Here is a 23,791-nt window from a genome sequence, read left to right as displayed (position 1 = left end):
ACATATCTTACAAATATGGATGGAAGTGCGCAGCACGCAAAATAAAATGAAGTAACAAGAAACATGTGTGTTGGATGTTCACCAATAAATAGAAAGACATTTTTGAGATAATGAAAATTTGATTTTTCTTTGATGCTGGATTGTTAACGCGTGAAACCGTCAACAAGGGGAGACTATCACATGACAACAAAGACAGGTGAGTACATGACCTATGTTTGAAGTTGGGTTAGTTTAGTTGGCCTCATCGTTTCTTCTAATTTTCCCTTAAATTTGTATAATTGTTTTAAGGACTGTTACGATCGGAATTTGTGTTGGACGTTATTTGCAGTCGGTGAGCCCCGGTGTTTGAAATTTATTGCCTGTCTCCACGTACAGTGGAGAATATATACATATACTTTCTGGCCTTTAAAGTTATCTCTTTCGGAAACACCTAGTGACTGTGTAATTTATTTACCCTGATTGTTATTTTCTCCATCTTCCCCTGTGTTCTTTCTGTTCCGAGAAATGTTCAATGTGCAGGTATGTTTGTATTATTGTCTATATTACCTGATTGTGATGCTCTTCTCTGTCTTATAGCATCGATCACTACCTATATCACACATACACACTGCCTTTTACATCTTCAAAGCGTACTTAGCTCGCCTCCGTGTGGGTAATGCGCTATATAAATCATATTATTATAATAAAATTTTTATCCCGACACAAACTATGTCAAATTTAGTTTACGATTTGTTGATAACTGGGGGAAAAGAAAATGCCCGTAGCAATCGAGAAGTGTATGTAAAAATATTCATCACATATTTTAGTGTATGTCTTCTTAACTGCCTCATAAAATGGATGTCAGAGATTTAAGTGAGGCTGTGCGCATGATTTGTATTCATTACACTAAAAGGGATTCATCCCCATGCACTACAGATTCATGGTACCACGGAATTGTCTTGCTTTATGTTAAACTCCTCGCAATAATGGTCAAGATTTTCATTTCTACATCCTATAGTCTATATCTGTAACGGACGCTTTTCAAGAAACACGTTGGTTCAAACGCCTCGAATATGCGCACGACTCTGTTACAGGCTTGTAGGGGTGTATAGTGTATTTTAATGACTGGGTATATCCCAGTGTAAATCACACACACACTCTCTCTCTCTTTTCTGTTCTGTTCAAGCCTACAAACATCACCATACACAGGTCAACAGCACAGACGTTAGGACATGGCAGGTATACGCTTAGTGACGAAGCGTATCCTGTTACTAACTACAATTAAAACAATGTCACCCGAGTATAATAAATAGCGCGCGCGAAAAAAAATCCAGTCTCAGTCTGGGGATTTTTTTTTCCTGAAATCTTTACTCGTAAATATGGGAACGGAAAGTGAATTCCAGTATTATGGGCATTTTTATATACAGGTCAGTGTCAATATGCTTCGGTAGCCAGGTCACCTCGTTCCGGTTAAAAGATGGCGGTTGCATGAATAAAATCCATCACTTGTGACCACTTTTCAAGATTCCCATAGCCTCTCCCCCCTCTAGGTCCAACACCGTCTACATGACTCGGTGAAGCCATTCACACAGCAAAGCGAACCTGCTTCGGCAGAACAAGCGCAGCTTGCGAGAGAGATAGAGTGGGGGAGGAGACGGATGCACTTGAGGACAACGACTTCAACTGGACGTCACATCCGGTCTGCCTCCTCAACTGACGTCTTGTTTCCTTTTTGGTCTCGGCGAGCTTCACCACTTAGCGGGCTGAAGTCCAGGACAGTACAATAGTTTGTTTGTGGTTCAACCGTTTTGTCCCTGTACTCAAACAAGGATGCGAGACAGTGTAACCTAGGAAATGTACTTTTCCAAAAGCCTCAGAGAGAGGTTGGTTGACTGCTAAAGAGAAAGTACCTCGCGCTGGTTTCTTAATGGGGGAAAGAGGGATGCTGGGAAAGAGATGTTGGGAGGGGGAGACTAGGGCTGTCATAGTCTTTTCTTTTTTCTCCTGTTCTTTCTTTATAGCCTTCCGATTTCTTGCAGCCTGTGAAGTAGGTTGTTCTTATAATCAAGAAGTAAAAGAGACAACCGCGCTGAACAATCAATGGAGGGCGTGTACTAACAGGATAACATTGTTTATTCCAGCTGGAAGAGGTAAGTAGCTTTAAGTGCCTGGAAGCAACCCTCCCAAAGGACAGCCGATCCAAAGGTGGGGCCGAGGGCAGAAAGCAGTTTGAAGGATTACAAGTCAACGGACGTTTCATCAGCGTTTAATAACACTTCTTCGCCTTCAGTTTCATGTCCTGATGCGAGCTGCTTCTTCTGTGCACAGGACATTTTCGGTTTAGACAAGGAAACATGAACGAAAGGAAGAACCAAATGAAGAGGATAACGCAGGTCGAGAGGACTTTCCCACTCCGGAAATATTTACACGACGTTGTCATGGATATGTTGAACTCAATCCAAGGGCGAGCTTCTGCCACTGAAACAGGTTTCTCGGTCTAAAGTATACAGCATCCCATGATGTTCTATTTCTGTACGGCTCCAGGGGCGGGGTGAGGGTGGGTTGGGAATGAGGAGGGGGGAAAGTTGTACAGGCGGATGAGTCGACAATAGGTGGCAACCACTGAAAGTCAGGTTTGAGGAACTCTTGGCTTTTTTGCTGATTTGTTATTTCCAGATTTTAGTGACGAGTAACAGACTTTGCAGCAAAAGTGAGTTAAACATCTTGAAAAAATCTAATGTAGACTACGTTGATCCAAAATAACTAACTAACTAACTAACTAACTAACTAACTAAATAAATAAATAAATAAATAAATAAATAAATAAATAAAACAGTCAAAATGTTACATACCACAAAACTTTCTACACAAAAGGTAAAAGGTGGTCCTGGAAAAAAACTTTAAAAAATGCTAGAATTGTTAGTTAACCCGTGTTTAAGCAGACATGCCCCAGACCTTGTGGTAGTCGCTTGGTCAGCGGTCTTCCACATCTTCAACAATATGTGCAACCACAAGACGAAATTGAACTGAAATAATTTTGCATCAAAAGCAAAGTATTTTTGCCGGAAGAATTTCCAGTGGCGATAAGCGACTGTTTCATTTTGTTGCCGCACTTGACAGAATTCTTCTGGGAGGAAAAAGAAAATATGTAGGTGTCAATCCTCCTCTTTAACCGTGTATGTGGCCCAGACCTCGAGGACGCTTGATGATGGCGACCGATAATGACAAGGATAGCTAGACATAATTAAATTTCATCAGTTATGTCTCTTTATTCCTTTCTTACCTTTCTAATATACTTTTTTAAGATTCGGGCATCATTCAATGACTTGGTAGATTGTTTTTCCTGCTGTTCTGATTGTTCAGCCGTCAACATGAAAGTCCGCCTCATGTGATGACCAGACATCTTCAGCACAGCTTCTCGTTGTAAACACTACGTGAAATGTACGTGAAATGTACGTCTTTCGTCGTCGGTAGTTGTCAGCAGTAAGTTTTGTCGAGTTCCATCAACTCAGTGATGCTCTGCCCGAAATCCGCCTGCACTGCGCGCAGAAAGAGAGAGGAAGGAAGGGGGAGGGGAAGAAAGAGGAGGGCAACAGACAGGCAGACAAAGAGAGAGGAGTGGGGGAAGAGAGCGAGGAGGAACAAAAAACCGGAATAGAGGGAGGGGAGAGTCGTACATTTAACACATTGTTACAAGAAAACTTTCATCAACCACTCAAGTGGGAGGAAATAATTCGAATTTACGGAAATGAGCCGACGGTTTTCAGTGAACATGTTACATGTGTTCTGTGGAAGTCCATCCCTGCGCTGTATCAATCTTTACATCTGTGTTTCATTCTCTGGCTTTACAACTCACTGTTTACAAGAGCATCTCTACTTGGGGGAAAGCAGCTGATACAGTTCTTCCATCACTCCATTACAGTGTTCATCTCCATTTGACCCAGAAAACCACTGATCCAGAACACATTATCTGTCGACCTCTGCCTTGTTTAGGACCCTGAGAATGGGGGTGTCTGGAGCCCAAGTCTACAAAATGGCTATCACACTGAGTACGTTTCATTGTTTGCTTACTTGTTGTTGTTTGTTTGTTTGTTTGTTTGTTTTTTTTTTTTTTTTGCAGAAATTTGGCAGAACGTATAATTTGGGTTATTTGGTCAATGCTCTGTTACTTTTTAACTTAGTGGTATTTTAGTTAATTATAATTTCTTTTTGTGCTTTAATGCCAATTTTAATTGGATTTATATTGTGCCTAGAATTCCGGCTTTTTCTTTATTTCGCGTTTTATTTTCAGTTTAAATTTTTTCATTATTAGTTTTAGGCAAATGAACCAAGATGATAGCTTTTGATTATGAATTCAGTTCTGTGTCGGCCTCTACTATTATCTGGCGCAAAGTCTTGTTGGCATAGAAAGTCAGAAAATTTGATAGATGCACTGACATCTGAGGTCCCACTTGTTTGCAAGAATCCCTACGCTACCCAGAAGTTATAGTTTGTGGCTACGGCCACAGATTATAAAAATATTATCAGCAGTAGCGAGACTGGTTTTTAGAAATGTTTCTCATATGCAGGAAGGGGTGGACAGGTAGAGAGGGGGGGGGGGGCGTGTCGATCGACTATACAGTGTCGTGTTGTGGTCTGTAGGAATGGCCTTATTTGTCGACAAGTATAACATATCACGAGGTATTAAATGTTCTTGTCCATCATGTTGTGTGCTAGTCTTCTTTCCTTTACCGTTTCTTCCTCTCTGTCCCTTTTCTCTTTGCGCGGTCCGGTGGCGCCACGCTTAGCGTGTGTCATCAATACAGTGAGGATTGGCAGTTCTGGGTTCAGATCTCGTTTCGGGCACGCTGTTCTTTCACTGTTTTTTGACATCTGTTTACAGGGCTGGCTATTTTGCTGTGATCTGTAATAATAGTTGATGGCTTGGCGTAAAACTCCAAGTCCTTCTCTCTCTCTCTCTGTTTTCCTCTGTCTTTAATTTGCTTATTTTCGCGTTTGATCGTTTGCCCTCTCATTAGGAACAAAAATAAAAATGTATTATATTATTTATGATTACACATGAATTTCCCCAAAAGGCAGGACTGTTAAGTATTTCGAATGACGAAAGAGAGAAAAAAAATACATATGAGGAAGAAGGAAACTCACAAATCTCTCTCTCTCTCACACACACACACACACAAAACAATTAGCAGAGAGAGGGAGAGAAAGATATTGAGTCGATGAGTAGAAAAGACTGATCGGTCATCAAGGTATCTGTCAGTTATTAATGACATCGTGTCACCTCTCTCTCTAGCGCTTGTTCGTGTCACACAAAATATATGGAGTTTGAGGTCGTCTTGGTAACTATTCTTTATTGACTGAGATAGTGTGTCTGAAGGTCCGACACACGGTATTGTCACTCGTGATGCTGCATCGTAAAGCATGATGGGAAATACAGGGAGGGTCACGTCTTCTCGTGACAGAAAAAGAAAATCCCTGTCAAATACCTGTAGTTCTCTACCCCACCCCTACTCTCATCCGACGTCAAATTATTAATCTAAAGGTAATAATTCCTTTGAATAAAACATGAATAGTACTTTTAATGGCATAGTTTTCTGATGTATGATGGTTGATGAATCACACCTGTACTTTCCTCCTTCTCTCATGCATGATGGGACACCTTTACTGGCATAATGCTCGCAGCCATGCTATGGCACAAAACTCTGACACATGATAAGCCCCAACTATACAATCACAGTTCTCTGACACATGATAAACCCCAACTATACAATCACAGTTCTCTGACACATGATAAGCCCCAACTATACAACCACAGTTTTCTGACACAGGATAAACCACAACTATACAATCAGAATTCTCTGACACATGATGGATGATAAACCGCACCGATACGCATGATAATACGCACTTATGTATCACACAGGCGATATTATTTTGCTCATAGTTTGATCTCCGTCTGTTCAAATCCTCCCTCTCCCTCTTCCGCCATATATTCTAAGTAATTCGATGACAGTTTGGCATGTGACACACAGACCGTTGTTTCCGACGACCTACTTACAGAGTGCTGCTCTCTTTCCTGTCTAAAGTTTAGGCCGCAATTTGCCTTCCAACCCTGAAACTTAATTGTAGCTATAGGTCATCCCCTTAACCTTTTTACAAATGTTATCTCGTTCCTGGGTTCTCATCCTATTAGAAAAATCTATCGAGTAAATGGATATACAGAATTATTGCTTCCCTTAGGCTAAATCTATGTGTTATTAAATTTAAATGAGTTTTTGTTTTCAAAAAAATAATTAGTATGAAAAGAGAGCATGTTTAAAGAATTGTCTGCGTAACCTCATGCTTGAAGCTAAAATTATCGCCTTATTCTCTCACTCGCCACTTGTTCCTGTAACCACATAACCCTCAACCCCTTCAGCACATTTTTTTTTGTGTAAACTTCCAAGTAGCAACATTTTCCTGTCTCAGACTACAGGAAACATTCGTGGACTGGTCGAAGCGTCTAGACTATGAAGCTAACCTATAGACTCTAAAGTGTGAGTCGGCTTTGTCAGGTGCCACAGTTCTTAAAAGGCCAGTGACACATAATTTCGAATATATATGATTGCTGCTGTCTCACATTGTTAAGCGGCGGTTTAGGAGAAAATTGTCCAGTCGCACGCCTGACAGTTAAAGTTCATGCGCGGTCGAGTTGACCTGGAAGGTGAACGAAGAGTGTTGCAGTAGATGTCTCGACTGGACCACTCTCGAAAAAATATTATCAGTATTTTTATAAGGAGAGTAAGACACCTTCGTGCTTTAACTGCAAGATGTCAGCTGGAATTTTATTCTAGAAGAGCCTGGCAGTTGTCGACTGAGAGTAATCAGTACACAATGGCAAGATTGAGAGAGACGGACTGGGGAAAGGGGGCTTAGAGCAAATGCTAGCAATGAAGTGAGAGGAGACAGATAAAATAAAGTCCAGACTGATGAACTTTGAAGCTGTGGCATTATGTACTTACTCGGTCCAAAAGTGTGAAGGAATCCAGGTCACCGACATTAAAACATTTCCTGTCTTTACAAAGTCTCTCCAGTCTTATGAATGGCCAACTCATGTGCACTTAGAGGACGGCACGTGGTTCATGGCTGTCAAACTGACGAAACAGAAGGAGGTGTGGTTGTACCAGAGAGTATGGACACTCATTTTCTCTGATGGCACTAAACGAATAGCACTTCGTTCCTAATTCAGGGATCACAGACTTTTATTAGTCAAAATGAGATATTTGTGCAATGAGCTCTACATTCAAAGATAAAAATAAACTATATGGGCATAATGTAAGTATGCTGAATTTCAAAAACTTATTAAGAACCGATATATAACATTATAAAAATAACATAAAATATATTCTACCTCATTTGGTTCGAAAGAAGTAAAGGAAACAACGCGCACACGCAGGCACACTCGAAAGAAAGAAAATGAAACATACTTTTATGCATGCTTATGTTTATATATGTATATCAATGTTCATATATATAGTTTCATGAGTGCGCATCCCATTTCCTTAGTGTATAAACTGATGTGAGTTTATTGTACCTGCCCTCGACACCACGTACATGCCTTGTTTGACAAGCTGCATCTTGCTGAACTTGATGACCTCTACCTCTGAACCCTTGTTCGCACGCCCGGCAGAGATAAATGTTGCGTGATGCACATCCCAGAGCGGATGGACCCTCGTGTAATTTACTTGTCCCGTGATTTGTCATTCAGTCCTCATGTTGTTAGCTGCTCGACCGTTCGCGGCGGCCGTGCACGTCACGTGCATGACTGTTCACATCAGTATGACTTCATCGAGCATCCATCCACTTCAGATAAGACAAACATAAGTACATGTACACACCACTGACAATATATATACACAGTTCCTGCACTGCTCCGCACGTGTATTTCGGTCCCGTGGCCAGCAGGCATAACTAACTCGCGTAACGAAACCAATTTATTCACATTAAGGTGAACCTGAGGCAACATAATTTTTATACGTATATCATACATCTAGAAAAACACATAGCTAATTAGTAGGTCAAGGTAAGTTGCAGTAAACATTACAATGTCGTCTTTCTCATTACTTATACTTTGTCGAATGAGAAATGGACCACATCCTACACTGGAATTTAAAATATTGGTGGAATTTTATTGAAAAAAACAAATATGTCTCTAAGATATATTTTTCAGCAGCATCTATTCGTCTTTCTTCTTAGATGATTCGTCTTTTGGATTTAATTATGTGAGCAGAAAAAGTCCAAAGACTTTACAATTATGTTTACTTTCATAGGCTACACGATATCTTGCTACAATGATCTGATCAATCACTTTATATATATATTAATTATTGAGGGCGCCATCCATTCACAGGGCCGCCGAGAGCCAGAACGCGCCCTGGGGCAGACGACCTCTCAGGCCCCTTGTAATCGTAAATTATTTTATTTTCCCAGTTTATAATAATATGCTTACAATTCGATTGTCAAGATCTACATTTCATTCAGTAACGATCGATATATATAACTACAAACATTAATTAAAGAACAAAGTGTACTATATGCTTGACTATAGATCCACATTAAAAAGGACAGAAAAATCCCCTGACCATGGCCGGACCCCTTCACAGGGTACAGCATCTCCCCTTGTTCCCCCACCTGTCGTCAGGCCTGCCTATTCTAACATCGTAGTACGAAGGATTGTACAATGCAAACCCTGTCATCGCTGTACAAAGTCCCTGCTGGGGCCCCACGTCAGGCGACCAATCAGAGCAGGTTTGGCATCTGACGACGGCAGCGAGCCGCTGTACTAATCAAAACATGGCGAGCGGCACACCTGTGTATAGGTGTGACTACATACACAGTGGGATTAGGAGCAGGTGTGACCACTCGTAGGTTATCATACGATGGATTGTAGATCATTCCACGGATAATGACATTAATATGTGTTCATCAGTGAGTGCAAGTGTTTCTCTGCTCTGAAAGTATATTCACCTGCTTTGTGGTCTTTCGTCTGTACTCAGGTAAATTCATTGTAGTCACGCGCTATTCGTTCTGTTTTCGTTTTGTTAAGTCACAGTGTTGGATTGCAGTTATTGCTTGCAGTTTTTCTCCAGCTGTCTCTTTGAATTTATTTGTGAGAGAAGTAAATTTTTAGTGTAAAATCAGTTGTGTAAAAAGTCACATGAGTGTGACATGGATCAAGAATTATTCGCTCGACGGCGAACGTGCGCTTCCGCAGGGTGCACGCACACGCGCTCGCAAACACCTCCGCACTACTTGTACGTGTACACCGTTGCAGAAACTATACATACAATGTAGTATATATAACCAGACGCAAATTTCTTTTATTACATGCACCAGCCTCTCCCTTAAGAAAAGAAAAAAGCAATTCCGCTCGTTTTCATTTATTTATGAAGAGAAACAACACGCACCAACATTTTTGAAGATATGATCTTATTTACACAAGTTATTTTGAGGTCTTTGAAAGATGTGAACAAATATAGCACAGTCGCCTGCCATCTGTATAGAGTCTAGAGCACACACACATATATATACACACAAGTACCTGTACACAACAGTTGTAAAATTTAAGATTTAACCAAGTTTAAAGTCACGTTTTATTAATGTTTCACAAGCAGCTTGACTATTTTTGTTGTCCAAACAGGGATCTGCAGTGATGAGTTGCCTCTGACAAATCCAAGATGTCAAAGCCAGGCCCCAGTCACTTGGGGTCACTACACAAGGACCCTTATATTGACGCTTTGTCACTAAACACACCAGCGGACGGAGGGGGAGATTCGGATTCCTTGGGCCATGTGGTTTGTGCAAATTTGTTGTCCAGCGACGCAAACCAAGTGACTGATCCATCTTATGTTGATGCTTTGTCATCTCGCTCCATTTATTATGATGCATCAGATGTGCCAGAAAATCAAGGTATGTCCACATTCTGATTTTTTTTTGGTGCAGAAAAAATATCTACCTTTATACATTAAGGCTGGAAGGTTTGTTGCAGATGACGAAAAACAGAGATATTCATGCTTGCGCAGGTATTGGTTTCCTTTTATGGGCATTCCTAATCTCATTTGTCATTGGAAAAATCAGGAGTAGATGGCTACTGACCAGTCTTTGTAGTGGCTACAAGAGAAGTATTTTTTGGACCAGCCATCAGAAGAGAGAATTCAGGGTTTATTGCCATTTTTGTATCAATAAATCTGAGCACAAGAAGCATTATTTTTCAAATAAGTAAAAATGAGCCACTTGGTTGGGGCAACGGGGGCCTGGCTTCATCAAGATCAAGTTGACTAATTGATAAAATGTTAAAGATTCTGAAGTTTTTATTAGGAGTGAAGGTACCTGTTCAAACATTTATTTACCATATTTAAAATCAGTTATAATTGATTTGAATCCATTATTTTATTGAGCATTTATTTATTTTACAACAAATTATAGGGACTGCTTGGTAAATTTTTATACATGGTAATGTCTACTTTCTCATGTATGAACCTGTATGAGTAGCAAATTAAGTATAATGTAACAGTTTTTAGTAAAATTTGGTTAGTAAGAAGAACACATCTTAACATTTCGTGCATGTGGTCATGTGTGTATCTTCCTGTATAGTTAGAAGAGTACATATCCAAATACGTCCTCATGTTTTTTTTACACAGTTGCAGTAATGCCCGTGTAGCAATGTCTTGGAGTTAGATCATTAAAAGTTGAATGGTGTGTCAAATTCCATTTTAGAATTGATTGTTGTTGTTCATTTGCCTTATAGAATTAGGAACTTTTAAGAGCTCTTTGCTATTAGGTTTCTTTTCATAATTTCAGATTCAGACTTGACACTCAGGCGTGTATCACAGAGCCAGACCTCTGCAGATGAGCATGCAAGACAGGACTCAGCTAAGAGAGATAATACCAGTTCACCAGTCTACTACCTTCTTGAAAGCTCGAATGAAGAAAACTCAGCAAAGATTCAGGATCAGTCTTTTCCTGCAGTTCCAGTAGGGGGGCTTGCCAGGAGGAATACTCCTAAACCAAAACGCCTATCAAGAGTTGCTTTTGATAACAGCCAGTCTGAAGAAAATGTGAAACCTTCTGGCACCAGCACAGAAGAAGCACCATCTATTCATTCTGATATCAAAGGAAATTATGTGTATGATGTACCAAAATCTACATCAAAGTATGTGGGAAGGAAGATACATTTCAAGAAAACTCTGAAGTTTGTGGTAAATTAAAAGCTAAAGATGAAGATATTTATGAAATTACGTTCAAAGATGATCAGATTCCTGCCTCAGTAACTGACGCTGTGGCAGCAGAGCCATCAAGTGTAGAATCCAGCGGCACATACCAAGAACTTGGACAAATTCAGTCTGCCTCAGGAAAACAAAATATATATGAATTAGCCAAACCCATGGGTACCAAATCCCCAGAAAACCTTTTGGAATCTTCTCTCAGAAGCAGTGGACATTTTGTCAGCTGCAAACAAGGTACTCCTCGAAATAGTGGGGACATGCCTCAGATGCCAAGTCCTGAAGAAATTGAACATGAGTACACCCGACTGAAATATAGCAGATCCCGCAAAAAGAGGGTGTCTGCAGAGCATAAGGGCTACAATAGTCTTCATAATGTTAGTGAAGAGCAGAAAGGTCAGTTTTTATTTCTGCGTCTTGCTAAAATGAATAATCATTGTGCACATGTTTTAATGCGAAGATTGTTGAATTTTAAGCTAAAATGTTAATGCAGTTATATGCACACACATGCAAACATGCATACAGTGATAACCATGTAGCACAGAAACCTTCCTTTGGCTGACCCAGCTGGCGGCAATGAGTATCTGACTGCATAGAGGGCTTGGGATCACGAGGCAGCAAGGAAGAGGAGATGGGCACTGCCCTCAGATAAAGCTGGCCCTGATAAAAGTGAGGTCTTTAACACCTGGCTTTCCAATGACCTGAAAAGGGCAGGGGATGACCTATGCATACAGTGAAGCATGCATATGCACACACACAGAATGACATTTTAGTTGCACTCATACTTAATATGTATTCATGTATACACATTCATGCCCATAATAATAATAGTTTTAATAATTAAAAAAAATATAGGAAATGACTTGAACTCCGAGTATGTAGCATACAGAAAAGTTTTAAAGTTGAAAGTGTTGTCAGCATATTATTTTTCATCATTTTAGAGGATTGTGGCACAGGTGGATGCCACTAACATTTGCAAATTCAGTGTGGACATAAGAATAAACTGCAGTGCTGGCATTTAAACAAAACATCAATATAAACTATTAGGAAGTGATTTTACTAACCTCAATACCCTTTATAATGCAGCTCAGAATGTCTCAGAAGGGAGTTGTTCAACTCAGATCTTATGTTCCACATAATGATGGCTTGGGAAGCTAGACATCAGAGTATTCAATATCCATTAAATTACTCATTTCAAATGGCTTTTATACAAGTAGGAAGTGGATTCACAATTTCCACCATGTATAATCATATTTACAATCAGCTGCTTTGTTTTAGTGCTAAGAGTTTTTTGTCCTGCATTCCCACAGTTTGAAATCACTGATCGAAGAGATCGAAATAAAAGAAAAATGACAATTTTAATGCATTTTATAGCATTGTGGAAAACCTCACATGGTTTCTAAGATGTGACTGGAGTATTCAAATAGATACCTCTATCATGAAAGGAAATGTTTGTTAAGTGTTATCCATTATGGCTGAAAAGTGTGAGAGTCAGCGACATACAATGTCATTTCTGTATAGTCCTATACCTTTACATTCAAAGATAAATAGAGGAATTTAACACTTAACTTGAAACAAAAATCTGTTTTGCAATACACATATAGGTCGATGTTTCATCACTTCTTTATTTAAGAGGACATTGTTACAAACTAAAGCATTGGTTACATTAAACATTGTAGGTGGTTCACTTACTGAAGAACCCATCTATGATCATGCATGGGAATGGAACAGCAATCGAGATCGTAATTCTGTTACCTCTGATGGCGGCTGGTCTGAGGGTAGTTGGGGGTCTTCAGAGTTTGAAGAATACTCAGACCAGGAAGGTTATGAAGCAGAAACAGAGCAGCCTGCTCCAAATAAACCACTTCCTCAAATTCCACAGTCTGCGGAAACCAATGACAGTTTACAGGTACAGTTCATTTGTTGATGAGCTCATGTTTCTTTCAATGCCACCCATGCTGTTCTGCTGTGGTTTATAGATCAGTTGCTTTCTTGTTGACATTTAGACTTTTTTTGCAATCTTGTTTGTTACTCTTGTTGATGGTACTATATCTGGGGTGTTCAGCATGTTGATCATTTAAAAAAAAAAAAATAGGCTATACATGTATTTACTGTTCACTTTACAGTTAGTTTGGTTGAGACTTTTATTCTGTATCACCATTTAACTACTTGTTAACAACAACAACAAAAAAATGATTTAAAAATGCCAGAGATATAAGCCTTCACTGGATGAATGATTTTTAAGAAATGTGTCTAAAGCCTTGTTATTTTCTAAATTATGCAATAAATTACCTGTGCTTGTATTGCAGAGGACTAAACTTTTCAGCTGGACAAAGTCCTCTGATCGGAAATTATCGCAAGATGATGATGGTGTGTGTTTGCCTTTTGTTATTAACATTGAGAAACATCCACTACCAGAACTTCCTCTACAGCCTGAAGGTTTGACAGAAAACCAGGTGAATTTCTTTTCTTTTTAGACAAATAGTTGGGAAGTAAGTTATGCAGGAAATAAGTTTTGGATTACAGTTTTCAACTTTTTTCTTCAATGTAAAAGCTGTATTCAATGAGACATGATTAACGTAGGTGCACCAAACAGAAAGGTAAAGTAGCAATACTTCTCACTATTTTTTGGAGGGGTCATGTAGTTCATGTTATGTGAAAAACATAAAAAAAACAGGAAGTACTTGAGAAAAAGTTGCATCTTCTTTAGTTATGAATCTATGCCAATGCATCTGTTTATGTATGAAATATTTCCTGGAGCCTTGTGGGATAGGTTTTTTAAAAAAATATCTTTGATAGTAATATGTGCTTGCCTGTTATGTTTTCTTAGAAAAAACGTCGATGTGTGATTCAGTTAACTATTTCAAGTGAGAGATCATATATTCAAAGTCTGGAGAGAATCCTGATGGTAAGAATTGCTTTATTTTGGTTTTCTATTTTACACTACTAGCATGCATTGCTGTTGTAAGTTTTCTGAATTGTTTATAGCTGGAAGAACGTGTGCATGGAATTGATTCTGATGACAATGAAATCAATGACTTGATAGACACTGCAACTTGACTAGCGAAAATATTGCAGCTTTCTCTTACTTCAGGGTTAGACAACTATGATTTGCCTATTCCAGGAGTACAAGAAACCAATTCTGGAACTGATCAATCACCCCAAGTCACACATTCGCATTGTCTTCAAAGAGGCGGAGGAGATTCTCACACACCACAAGATGTTCCAGATAGAGTTGTCAGAAACTGTTAAAAAATGGGATGAAGAAGAGCGTATTGGACACATTTTCACAGCATCTGTAAGAAGCATCATGCTTTTTATTTACTAATAACATTTAGTTAGGACAGATCGGTCAGGGAGTGGTGAACTCACAATCTTTTTCATGAAGCCGTGAACATATTTTTGTGATTTCTCATGGTACTACTAATAGCTTGAAAAATTTATTGTTCATTTCATGCATGTATTGTTCAATGGATGTAAATTAGTCAACTTTTAGTTGGATTAATAAAGCTAAGAGAATCTGAAAGCCAGGCAGAAATTTGACTGCAGTACGGAAAATGTGAGTTGTTTATTTCTTAGAGAAGCAAGAATATTTTTACGAGCTCTTACATTGGTTTTGTGATTCAGTTTTCGAAATCCATGCTGGTTGATGCATACAGCAATTATGTCAACAACTTTGCAGCAGGAATGGACGAGATTCGAACCTTACAGCAAAATCGTTCATATTTTGAGGAGTTTTTAAAGGTTGGGCACTATTTTTTTCAGAAGTTGTATCTGTCACATTCATATCCATGTGGTATGTCAGAAAGTGTGTGATATGTTGAGCAAGGTGAATGAACACTCAAAATGATGTGATTGCATGCTTCTGTGTTACTTTAAACACTTAACCATCTTTTATTTGCTTGATTATTTTCTGACCTGTTTTCTTAATGAAGTTCTTTCCAAAATACAGAGCAAAGAACGAGCTAGCCATGACCGCCTGTCTATTTTTGGTCTGATGGTGAAACCAATTCAGCGGTTTCCGCAGTTCATCATGCTCATACAGGTAATTGAATTGGGCTTTTAGAAAAGCTCATTGGGGAGTTTTCTTTCTCTTAGTTGTGGTAAAGAAGTAGTTTATATATATATACCACATTTACACTTTCCCTATATAGAAATGCCAATCGCCCATTCTCCTGCTGAATAACTGACAGTACATGATCTATAAATTATTTCTGTTTTTATACTACATAGGGTAGGTTCCATGATCTTGTGCAGTTTTGATTTTTAAAAAATCTTGCATTTGGAATTGGATCCTGTGCATTTCTTTTTGGTAGACTTGACTTTTAAGTGTATCATGTTGTTATACAATTTTTATAATTTTAATTTGCACAGGACCTTATCAAGTGTACCCCACAGTCACACCATGATCGACAAGCATTGCAATTAGCCCTGACAGAACTGGAGAATGTCACACACAGACTGAATGAGCGGAAACGTCTCAGTGAACAGTACTTTCAGGTAGCCTCTTTTTATAAGATGCAGTGTTAATTTATTTTTCACCATTGGTGAAATTATAATACAATAATACATTGAATTTATGCGGCACCATATCCTGGTCCTATAGACAGGGCTCATGGTGCTTTACAAAAGAAAACAAAAACAAAAAAAAAAATTCTCATGGTGAGACAAAAACACAGCAGAAACTAAATCTCAGTCCATGATGAACACATAGGCACAAACTACATATCAACTAAAGTTAAAACTATATATGACAAGAAATAATAATAATAGTAGATGGTGTTTATCTCCTGCATACGAATATCGCTGCATCATTAACAGCGATGACTATAGCAGCATGTATGTAGTAATTGTCATAAAACTTAAATTTCTATAGTGAGCTTTCTGCAAGACTTACCAGATGACATGACATGGAGGTAATATATACTACAGTTGCTCTCTTATGGTCATTCCATCTGGTAATGTCAAAGAAGGAATGAATAAGTGGATACCATGACAAAGAGAATCATTTAAACTTGTGATCTTCTCATTTAAAAGGCTCAGCAAACAATAATGATGCTGCCACGCACGATGCCAGTGCTTTCCAACCGAAGCAGTGAGAAACCTCGACGCCTTATTCGTTTTGACACCTTTGATCAGATAGTATGTGTGTTCATATTACATTGTAAAATAACAACCCTTGCTGAAGTAGCTAACAAATAATGAATATTTGTTTGGTACAAATTTTATGATTTTGAAAATTTACAAGCTTATCTGTGAAACAGTGGTGAAAACTAAGCATACTGAACAGCAAGCCATAAAATATGTCAAAGTATAACAAGATTATGGATAATTTATAATTGAATAAAATTTTGTTTTTTATTATTTTTTCATGACAGTTTTGCTAAGCTACTTACATGAATCTCTGATTCCATAAAATAAGGATTAAAATAGGTATGCACGATTTCACACTACTAATGTGCTAGTAGAGTTGGGTGAGAATACTGCAGTGGCGTAGGAAGATGCTCAGCTTTGGAGGTGCAGGGGGTAGCAAACTCCATGCTGACAGTGAATGACGTTCAGCTTCTTGCCTTCTCTACTGCCCACATTAACCCTCCCCCACTCACGGTTCCTACACCACTGTGCTGTTTACCTTATGCTAAGATTCAGACTTATACACAGTAGTCAGTCAAGTAAGTCAAGAAAACATCTTGAACAACTGTAGTCAATGACAGACTTTCATGGTGATCTTTGTGCTTTTCTGCAGTGTGGAGAGATGGACAACATGAAGTCCTCTCAGAGACGAGTGCTTCTGATGAACGACTTTGTAATTTGTGTGAAGGTTGGCCTCAGGTAAGTGGTCATGTCCTTCATATTATTTGCCTTGAAAAGTGCTTCCTGAGGACAGCAGAATTGTTGCAGTTATTTACAAGAGGCACAAAGACTGGCATTGATAAAATCAACGAATTTTGTATAAGTTTCCAAGATTTTGTATTCAAACGTAAACACACAAGTGCGTACACTCATGTGCATGTATATATATGTAAACTCACATAGGTAAGACAGTGACTATGCAGATAAAAATTTGAAAGTGTTCATAAAAGCTTACTAACTTAGATTTTAAGGTTGATGTGGTTAAGGGTTTCAGTCATCATTATAGCTTCATGTTATTCTGGAGGAAGAAAAAGTAGCTTGAATATTTTTTATGAGCTGTTTATTGTAGAAATCAAGATGGATTTATGATGGAGCGATATCGACTGAAGTGGGCATCTAAACTTGCTGACCTGGAACTTAAAGACAGTGCAGTCATGCCTGACATGGGTGGTGTATTCAAAATGGACCTTGGAAGACTGCAGTCCTTGACTAAGCACTTTGGTAAGCTGTTCAGCTGAAATAATGAAGTATGACTTGAAAACTCTTCCTTCCCACCAGATGGGCATCTTGTTGATCAAAGAAGGGAAAAGATGACACCTTCCAAATCCAATTGATGCTCAGGCCAAATGTAGATCAAATAATGAAGATACGGCTGGGATCTGTGTAGTCACAAGACAGAAAGAAACTGCATTAAAACATGATTGATTCATGCTGATGGAAGGTCAGTGGTAGTGACGACTTGAAACCGTTACGGGAGAGGAGACTGGCAGGTGACAAAATAAGACGTAAAACTATAATATTGACCTGAAATCAGCAAGTATTTTTGTGTGCTCAACAGAAAAACCTGACGAAGACCCATTTCACCTCTGTGCGGACATGAGAGACATGCTTCATGATTTAGCTGTGTATGGACAAATCATCAACTTGATGCAGTCACGGAAACGAAACTATCATGGCTATGTATGTATACATACTTCTTTTGTCCTTGAGTATTAGAAAATCATGTGGACAGAATTCTCTCGACCTAGTTCAGGTCATCTGCTCTTGTCTTCATTCTGTGTAGTGACATTGTCATGAAAGAGAAGAGAGGGAATCCTTTCTGTAGATCCAGTTTGAAGAAATGCTTTACATAATTTCTTATGTCCTCTGTCTTCTTTGTGATTCCCATTATCAGTCTTCCTTTCAGCTGGCTCACATTTTGTTTCATCTACTCCCAGGTCTTGTTTGTCTGTGTTCTCATTTCCTGCAAATCCAACTCCATTTTAACATGGACAGTGATCACCCCATTAAACTCATATCATTTTTCTTTTTTTCTTTCTTTTTTTGCTTGTCAGCAGGCTGTTAAATTTTTTTGAAGCTCTTTCTAGAGAGATGCATGTTTATAGAGGAACTGTGTTTTGGCTGGGAGAGCATGTAAATGGTCCCCAAGAACAGCAGGACTTGTAAGATAATGGAGGTCATATGAATGGGGGCATGCTTCGGGACACAGGAAAATATGCTGTTGTGCAGGGTTTTTCTGAAGACCTTGTGGAGGAAGTCATCATTGATCTTCAGAGGCAGATCCATATAAAAGATGAGCAGCTTCACCTGGTCAACAGCTGTTCTGTCATCCTTGTGGATAACTCCAAGTACGTTGGAATTTGTGCATTTTTTCTTTGTCTCTGTCCCTCACTTTCACACATTATGAAGTGATATGGTTGATCTATTCATGCATAGTTTTACATGCTTGTACACAATGAATTATGATTATTTTGAGTTATTGGACCTATTATTTTTTTAGTTTTTGTTTCTTTATAATGCTCTTTGTTGGAGAACTTAAAAAACAAGTTTTGCTTTTTTTAGACTTTTTTTCTCTCTGTGCTTTTCAGTCTCACAATGCTGTACACTTTCATTTGGCTAGGTCAGACAAGCCTCACTACATTCTTCAGTCATCAACTCCTGCTCTGAAAAATGAGTGGTGCATTGATTTCATCATGGCCAAACTGGCCCTCGGTGAGAAAAAAAAAAAATAATTAGCATTAGAAACATTAAAATTTTGTATTGAGTAAGCAAATGTGTGTGTATTTTACAAAATTTTGTGGTATTTGCTTTAGAATCTTGACTGAGCGTTTAAGCCTGTCAGTGCTTAAAGATGGCTCAAGATACAAATTTGTCCCTGTATTCCAGCTTTTTGACCTCCTTAGATACATCTTCCCACTCAGACAGGGTCAAGGTCCTCTGTCTAGACTATAAATAGTCATTTCTCTAGGATACGATAGGTCAAAGGTTCCAATTTTTCCAGCATTACATATGTGTGCAGTTTTAACCATACACTTTACAGTGCAGTTAAGCTTTGTCTGCTGATCAAGAGGTCCTTTCTTTATATAAATACTTAATGGTTTGAGAATAATAAGAACAGACTTAATAGATTGAATATACATGTGTCTATATCTGAGTAAGTATTTGTGAGTATCTCTTATTCTTTTCTGGCACTATCCCTGAAATGAAGAAAAGCACTTTCTCTTGCCATGTCTACAGAGAAACAAAACATGCCAGGGTGGGATCAGGCTCCTCTTTCTGGAGATGAGGACTTGGAGCCTGTGCCAGCTTTGTTTATGAAGTGTGTGCCTGTTGATGTGCCCAGAAATTTCACTAAGGTACCAGATATTTTCACTTTCATTGTGCTCATGTGTATGTAGGGAGGAGAGTGGGGAATGTGTGTGCATTATTTGTTAAAATGAAATGGAGTAAAAGAGCGCAATATGTTGATAACAAGCTTAAATGGAACATCAACACTGACATAATCCTTCATAAGAGCCAACAATGCTGTTCCTCCTATGGAAATTCAGATCTTTCTCTGGGGATCAATAAAGTTGTATTGTATTGTATTGTATGTTGAAGATACCTTCTATTTTATATTTTATTTCATTTTGTGGGATTTTGATATTGCTGGAAAAGATTTTTGTAGGAGAATTGTAGGATTTTGTATTTTCTGCATGTCTCAGATGAAATGTGCCACAACAGTCTTCATGCCATCAGCAGCACAGGTTGTGGGGCTTGGCATGCAGCACCTGTGGGTGTGCTCATCAAATATGTCCAGTGGACACGTGGCAGTGGTGTCCATCCATAATTCTAGACCTGCTCTGACAGAGGCTTTCAAGGCATGTGAATGTGAACTAGTGTGCTGTGAGGTCATTCCTGGTTGCGGTGGTGAGACTCAACCTCGTCGGTTTGTATTCAGCGAAGACACAGTCTGGATGGCTAACAAACAAAATGAGTAAGTTTCAGTGAACAGGGTGGGTGGATGGTGTGCGTGTGCATAGGACACTGTGCTTGTGTGACTGCCTTTAACTGAAGGGAAAAAGAGATGTGTATATTTTTCTGTCAATATCATTCTCAGAATTGGTATAATGGTGAAGGCAAAACTGACCAAACTGTTACAGACAATTACCAGAATATCCCAAGAACATTCCATTTATAATTATGTGTAACTGGACCAGAAGACACTAGTTTTTTTCTGTTTTGAGAGTTCTTTGTGTGAACAACCTTATGAAAATAAGGAAAAAATAACACAAGATCATCTTGTCATGGTAGTCATTATTGGTTGCATGCGGTATCATCGTCTGTTTGGCCAATCTCACTGTTATGAAAAGAAGTAGTAGTCATTTGTCTTATGGCTGATCGTTTGTCATGACAACTTGGCTTCTGTCACTTGCAGTCATCCGAGGTTCAGGTTTGTAGTTACTGTCATGCCAGTTTTTAGTAGCATTGGGTTGTTGTAGCTTAAATGGACAATACCTTCTACAGAATATTGTGAATGACTCCTACCTTTCTTTCTTTTGCTTTAATTGCAAGTCATAACAACAACATGGGCGGCTTTATTCTGCTTTATGACCTCCTTTCTTTTCATTGTAATAATTGTAAGCAATTTAAGTTGTGGCATGTTTTCTACACTTTCATTGCTGTCATCACATTATCATTGCATATCAATGAAATTGTATTTTGATAGTTTCAGTCTGACCACTTCATACAGCTGTTATGAAAATGTTTAATTCATAAAGTGCACATAAACATTCAAACATGCTGTGTCTGTTGGAAATATAAACTGGGTATGTGACCGAGGTGTTCTTTCATATGGTATGGCAACATAAAAATAGAAGCACAGAAGAAGATAAATTCTGCATGTAGAACTGTGTTGCTTGCAGAAGGATAGAACACTTAATTTTCTGCAGAATTCTGTATGGCTTGCAGTAGGATGGTCTCTTTTGGGTATAGCCCCCTTCAAGGATGGCCTATGGTACTGCGTGTTTAGAGATGTTCCACCGTAGTGTTTGTGTGTTGTATCTAGAGGCATGATTCATTTTTCAGTGCATGCATTTTTTCCACTTTAGTATCAGTCCTGTAGACAATCCACTTTGTATTTATACTGAGGAGAAATCTGCACATTTGTAAAAAGAAAAGATTATAGATACATAGGATGTTATTAATCAGAATATTGTACTGTCATAAATGTTTATATAATAAAGTAGCCACCTAGTCTGTGCATTATATAAAAGGCAATTTTGTTTTCTTTTGTGTTGTTTATGGAGCAAAAATATGTTCTTTAGCAGTTTACATCAGAATATATTGACACATATTTTAGGGGATATCTGAAGACCAGATAAAAAATTGACCAATTTATGGTACACTCCATACTTCATTATCCATTATTGTAGGCAGAAAAAGAAGATATAAATCACGATTGACCTTCTCCATGTCTTACTGAAAGCAATGGTATCTTCTTGTGTGCTGCATATTTGGTAACATTCTGTTGTATGCAAGATTTACAGAAATGCAGTCGGTTAATTGCATATATGCTTTAATTTACTGTCCTTTCACAGAAAGGTTTAACATTTAAAATAAAGTTGTCCTAACCCACAGTAACTTTGACTTTGTTTTGCTGTTTCAAGAATCATCATCTTCCCAGTGTCAAGCAGTGGTGGCAACACAGCTTCACGTGAGCCTCTTGCAGTGCTTCGGGTTCCAGGTCTGGTGACCACCCTCAAGTTTGTAGATGAACGCCTCTTCTGTGGACTTGTTGATGGTGCTATGCTAATATACTCCAGAAACGACGGTGAGAAAATTGTTGTGACAAGTGACTGATTCAAAAGACTCTGGGATTTTCATTGAATCTCTCATCTTGTGGTACAGTCCAAGAGTTAAGAACAAAGATATCAGTAAGAACCTCAAAGGGAAAAGGATGATGAATGAGAAAGGTTGCTAAGCCGTTGTTTACATTTTTATAGATACTTAGACTTTTTCATGCAATGCCAAAATAATTAAACAGGAGTATATTTAAAGTTTCAGATTTGCTGTCAACACTTTTTAAAAAAGAAAATGCCTCTAATTAGAACTCAAACAAAGAATGTACTTTCAAAATTAGAAACCTAGTCCAGACTAGTCCAGAAGAGGGATTTATGAGTCACGAGTCATGAAGAGTCATGGTTAAAATATTTCAGTTGGAGAATGGCGAGTCCAGTCTCCACGCACTTTGTCATTTGGCCGTGCAACACCAGTCCGCTGCTTGAACGTGGTAGATGAGAGTCTGTGGGTGGCCTGTGGCAGCGAAGTCCATGTGGTGGATATTGACAGCCTGAACCTCACTGTTAGTTTGCATTTCATTATCATCCTTATGTTTGTTTATGATTCAGAAATAATTTCGGCTATTGACTACTCTCTTACAGTGATTCTTGTAAGGAATGGCAATGGGGTTTGTAGTCCATCAGATATGTTGCACATATTTATCTTTATTTTCTTATAATCTTGATGAATAGAAGTTGCACAGTCATTTACAGAACTCATCTGTAAATTTCATCCCTCTTCTGTGTCTAGGGGCGCCACAAGCTTGGAGGAGATAGTGATAGCACCATTCTACAGATGGTGCGATGTGGCGTGGGTGTCTGGGTGGCATATCAGAACTCACCAACTGTGAGATTATTTCATATTGAGAACATGGAGAATCTTCAGGAAATGAGTATTGCCAACACTGTTCGCAGAGTTTTAGAAGGTTTGGGCAATTAAGTATTGTAAATGTACCTAATTACCAAATAGGAAAAGCTATCCTTGAACGTCAAAAGAGAGTTTAAAAAAAAAAATTTTTACTCGTTATTCATCATAAAGTGCTTTGTAGTCATATATATATATTCAAAAAGGTTCCGTTTAATATTTTTGGCTTAGTATTAAGATTTTCAAGAAAAGGGGGATGTTTGGTGGGATGTGAAATAGTTTAATTTGCTTTTTGAAGAAATGTGGTTTTTACCTGGTGAAGAATAAGACAAAGATGACTAGCGTGAAAAGGCTATGTGCTGTTATCCTTGCAGAGAAATCTGCGGTGGTTCCATCCCTTGACAGCATGGTCTCCTGCCTAGCAGCAAGCACTGGCCTGCTGTGGATTGGCACTGACACTGGGGTCATCCTCGCTTTGCCCTTACCCAGACTTCGTGATGGTGTGCCGCGATATCATGGCCGACCATCTGTAGCCTATCATGCACATCGTGGCCCTGTCAGGTAGTCTTTTTCTTTGCCTTCTTTGCAAAAAGATTTATGCATTGTGCATAAAATTAATGAAATCAGAATATTCTCTTCAATAAAATCGTGTGTGTGCATATGTGGGAATTGTGTGTGTGCATGTGCATTTAAATCACCTATTTTGTTGAGAAGGTCACTACCATCAGTTTGAC

General features: G+C 38.6%; 1 protein-coding gene across 5 annotated transcripts in view; it reads left to right on the top strand.

Moving 5' to 3' along the window:
- The first annotated feature begins 64 nt into the window (after window positions 1-64).
- LOC112555051 (rho guanine nucleotide exchange factor 10-like protein) overlaps window positions 65-23,791 on the top strand; it is a 29,322-nt gene continuing 5,595 nt past the window's right edge. The window contains exons 1-23 of one of the 5 annotated variants that reach the window (XM_025223220.1): window positions 65-196; window positions 9,659-9,927; window positions 10,819-11,636; window positions 12,920-13,149; window positions 13,550-13,696; window positions 14,071-14,148; window positions 14,365-14,538; window positions 14,868-14,984; window positions 15,193-15,285; window positions 15,615-15,740; window positions 16,278-16,382; window positions 16,987-17,072; window positions 17,443-17,594; window positions 17,932-18,053; window positions 18,603-18,721; window positions 18,994-19,085; window positions 19,611-19,729; window positions 20,078-20,349; window positions 20,791-20,805; window positions 22,022-22,185; window positions 22,571-22,716; window positions 22,944-23,118; window positions 23,432-23,618. In XM_025223220.1, coding sequence (XP_025079005.1) covers window positions 11,402-11,636; window positions 12,920-13,149; window positions 13,550-13,696; window positions 14,071-14,148; window positions 14,365-14,538; window positions 14,868-14,984; window positions 15,193-15,285; window positions 15,615-15,740; window positions 16,278-16,382; window positions 16,987-17,072; window positions 17,443-17,594; window positions 17,932-18,053; window positions 18,603-18,721; window positions 18,994-19,085; window positions 19,611-19,729; window positions 20,078-20,349; window positions 20,791-20,805; window positions 22,022-22,185; window positions 22,571-22,716; window positions 22,944-23,118; window positions 23,432-23,618 — 2,954 coding nt within the window. In that variant the 5' untranslated portion in view covers window positions 65-196; window positions 9,659-9,927; window positions 10,819-11,401. Of the gene's footprint in view, window positions 197-3,579; window positions 4,029-7,125; window positions 7,294-8,779; window positions 9,015-9,658; window positions 9,928-10,818; window positions 11,637-12,919; window positions 13,150-13,549; window positions 13,697-14,070; window positions 14,149-14,364; window positions 14,539-14,867; window positions 14,985-15,192; window positions 15,286-15,614; window positions 15,741-16,277; window positions 16,383-16,986; window positions 17,073-17,442; window positions 17,595-17,931; window positions 18,054-18,602; window positions 18,722-18,993; window positions 19,086-19,610; window positions 19,730-20,077; window positions 20,350-20,790; window positions 20,806-22,021; window positions 22,186-22,570; window positions 22,717-22,943; window positions 23,119-23,431; window positions 23,619-23,791 lie in introns of those variants that run through there. The other 4 variants (XM_025223211.1, XM_025223228.1, XM_025223202.1 and 1 more) reach the window with 4 other exon arrangements.

This window comes from Pomacea canaliculata, linkage group LG2 (assembly GCF_003073045.1).
Source record: "Pomacea canaliculata isolate SZHN2017 linkage group LG2, ASM307304v1, whole genome shotgun sequence".
Taxonomy (NCBI): domain Eukaryota; kingdom Metazoa; phylum Mollusca; class Gastropoda; order Architaenioglossa; family Ampullariidae; genus Pomacea; species Pomacea canaliculata.
Note: the sequence above shows the minus strand (reverse complement) of the source record. Positions and strands in the feature narration are given on the sequence as shown.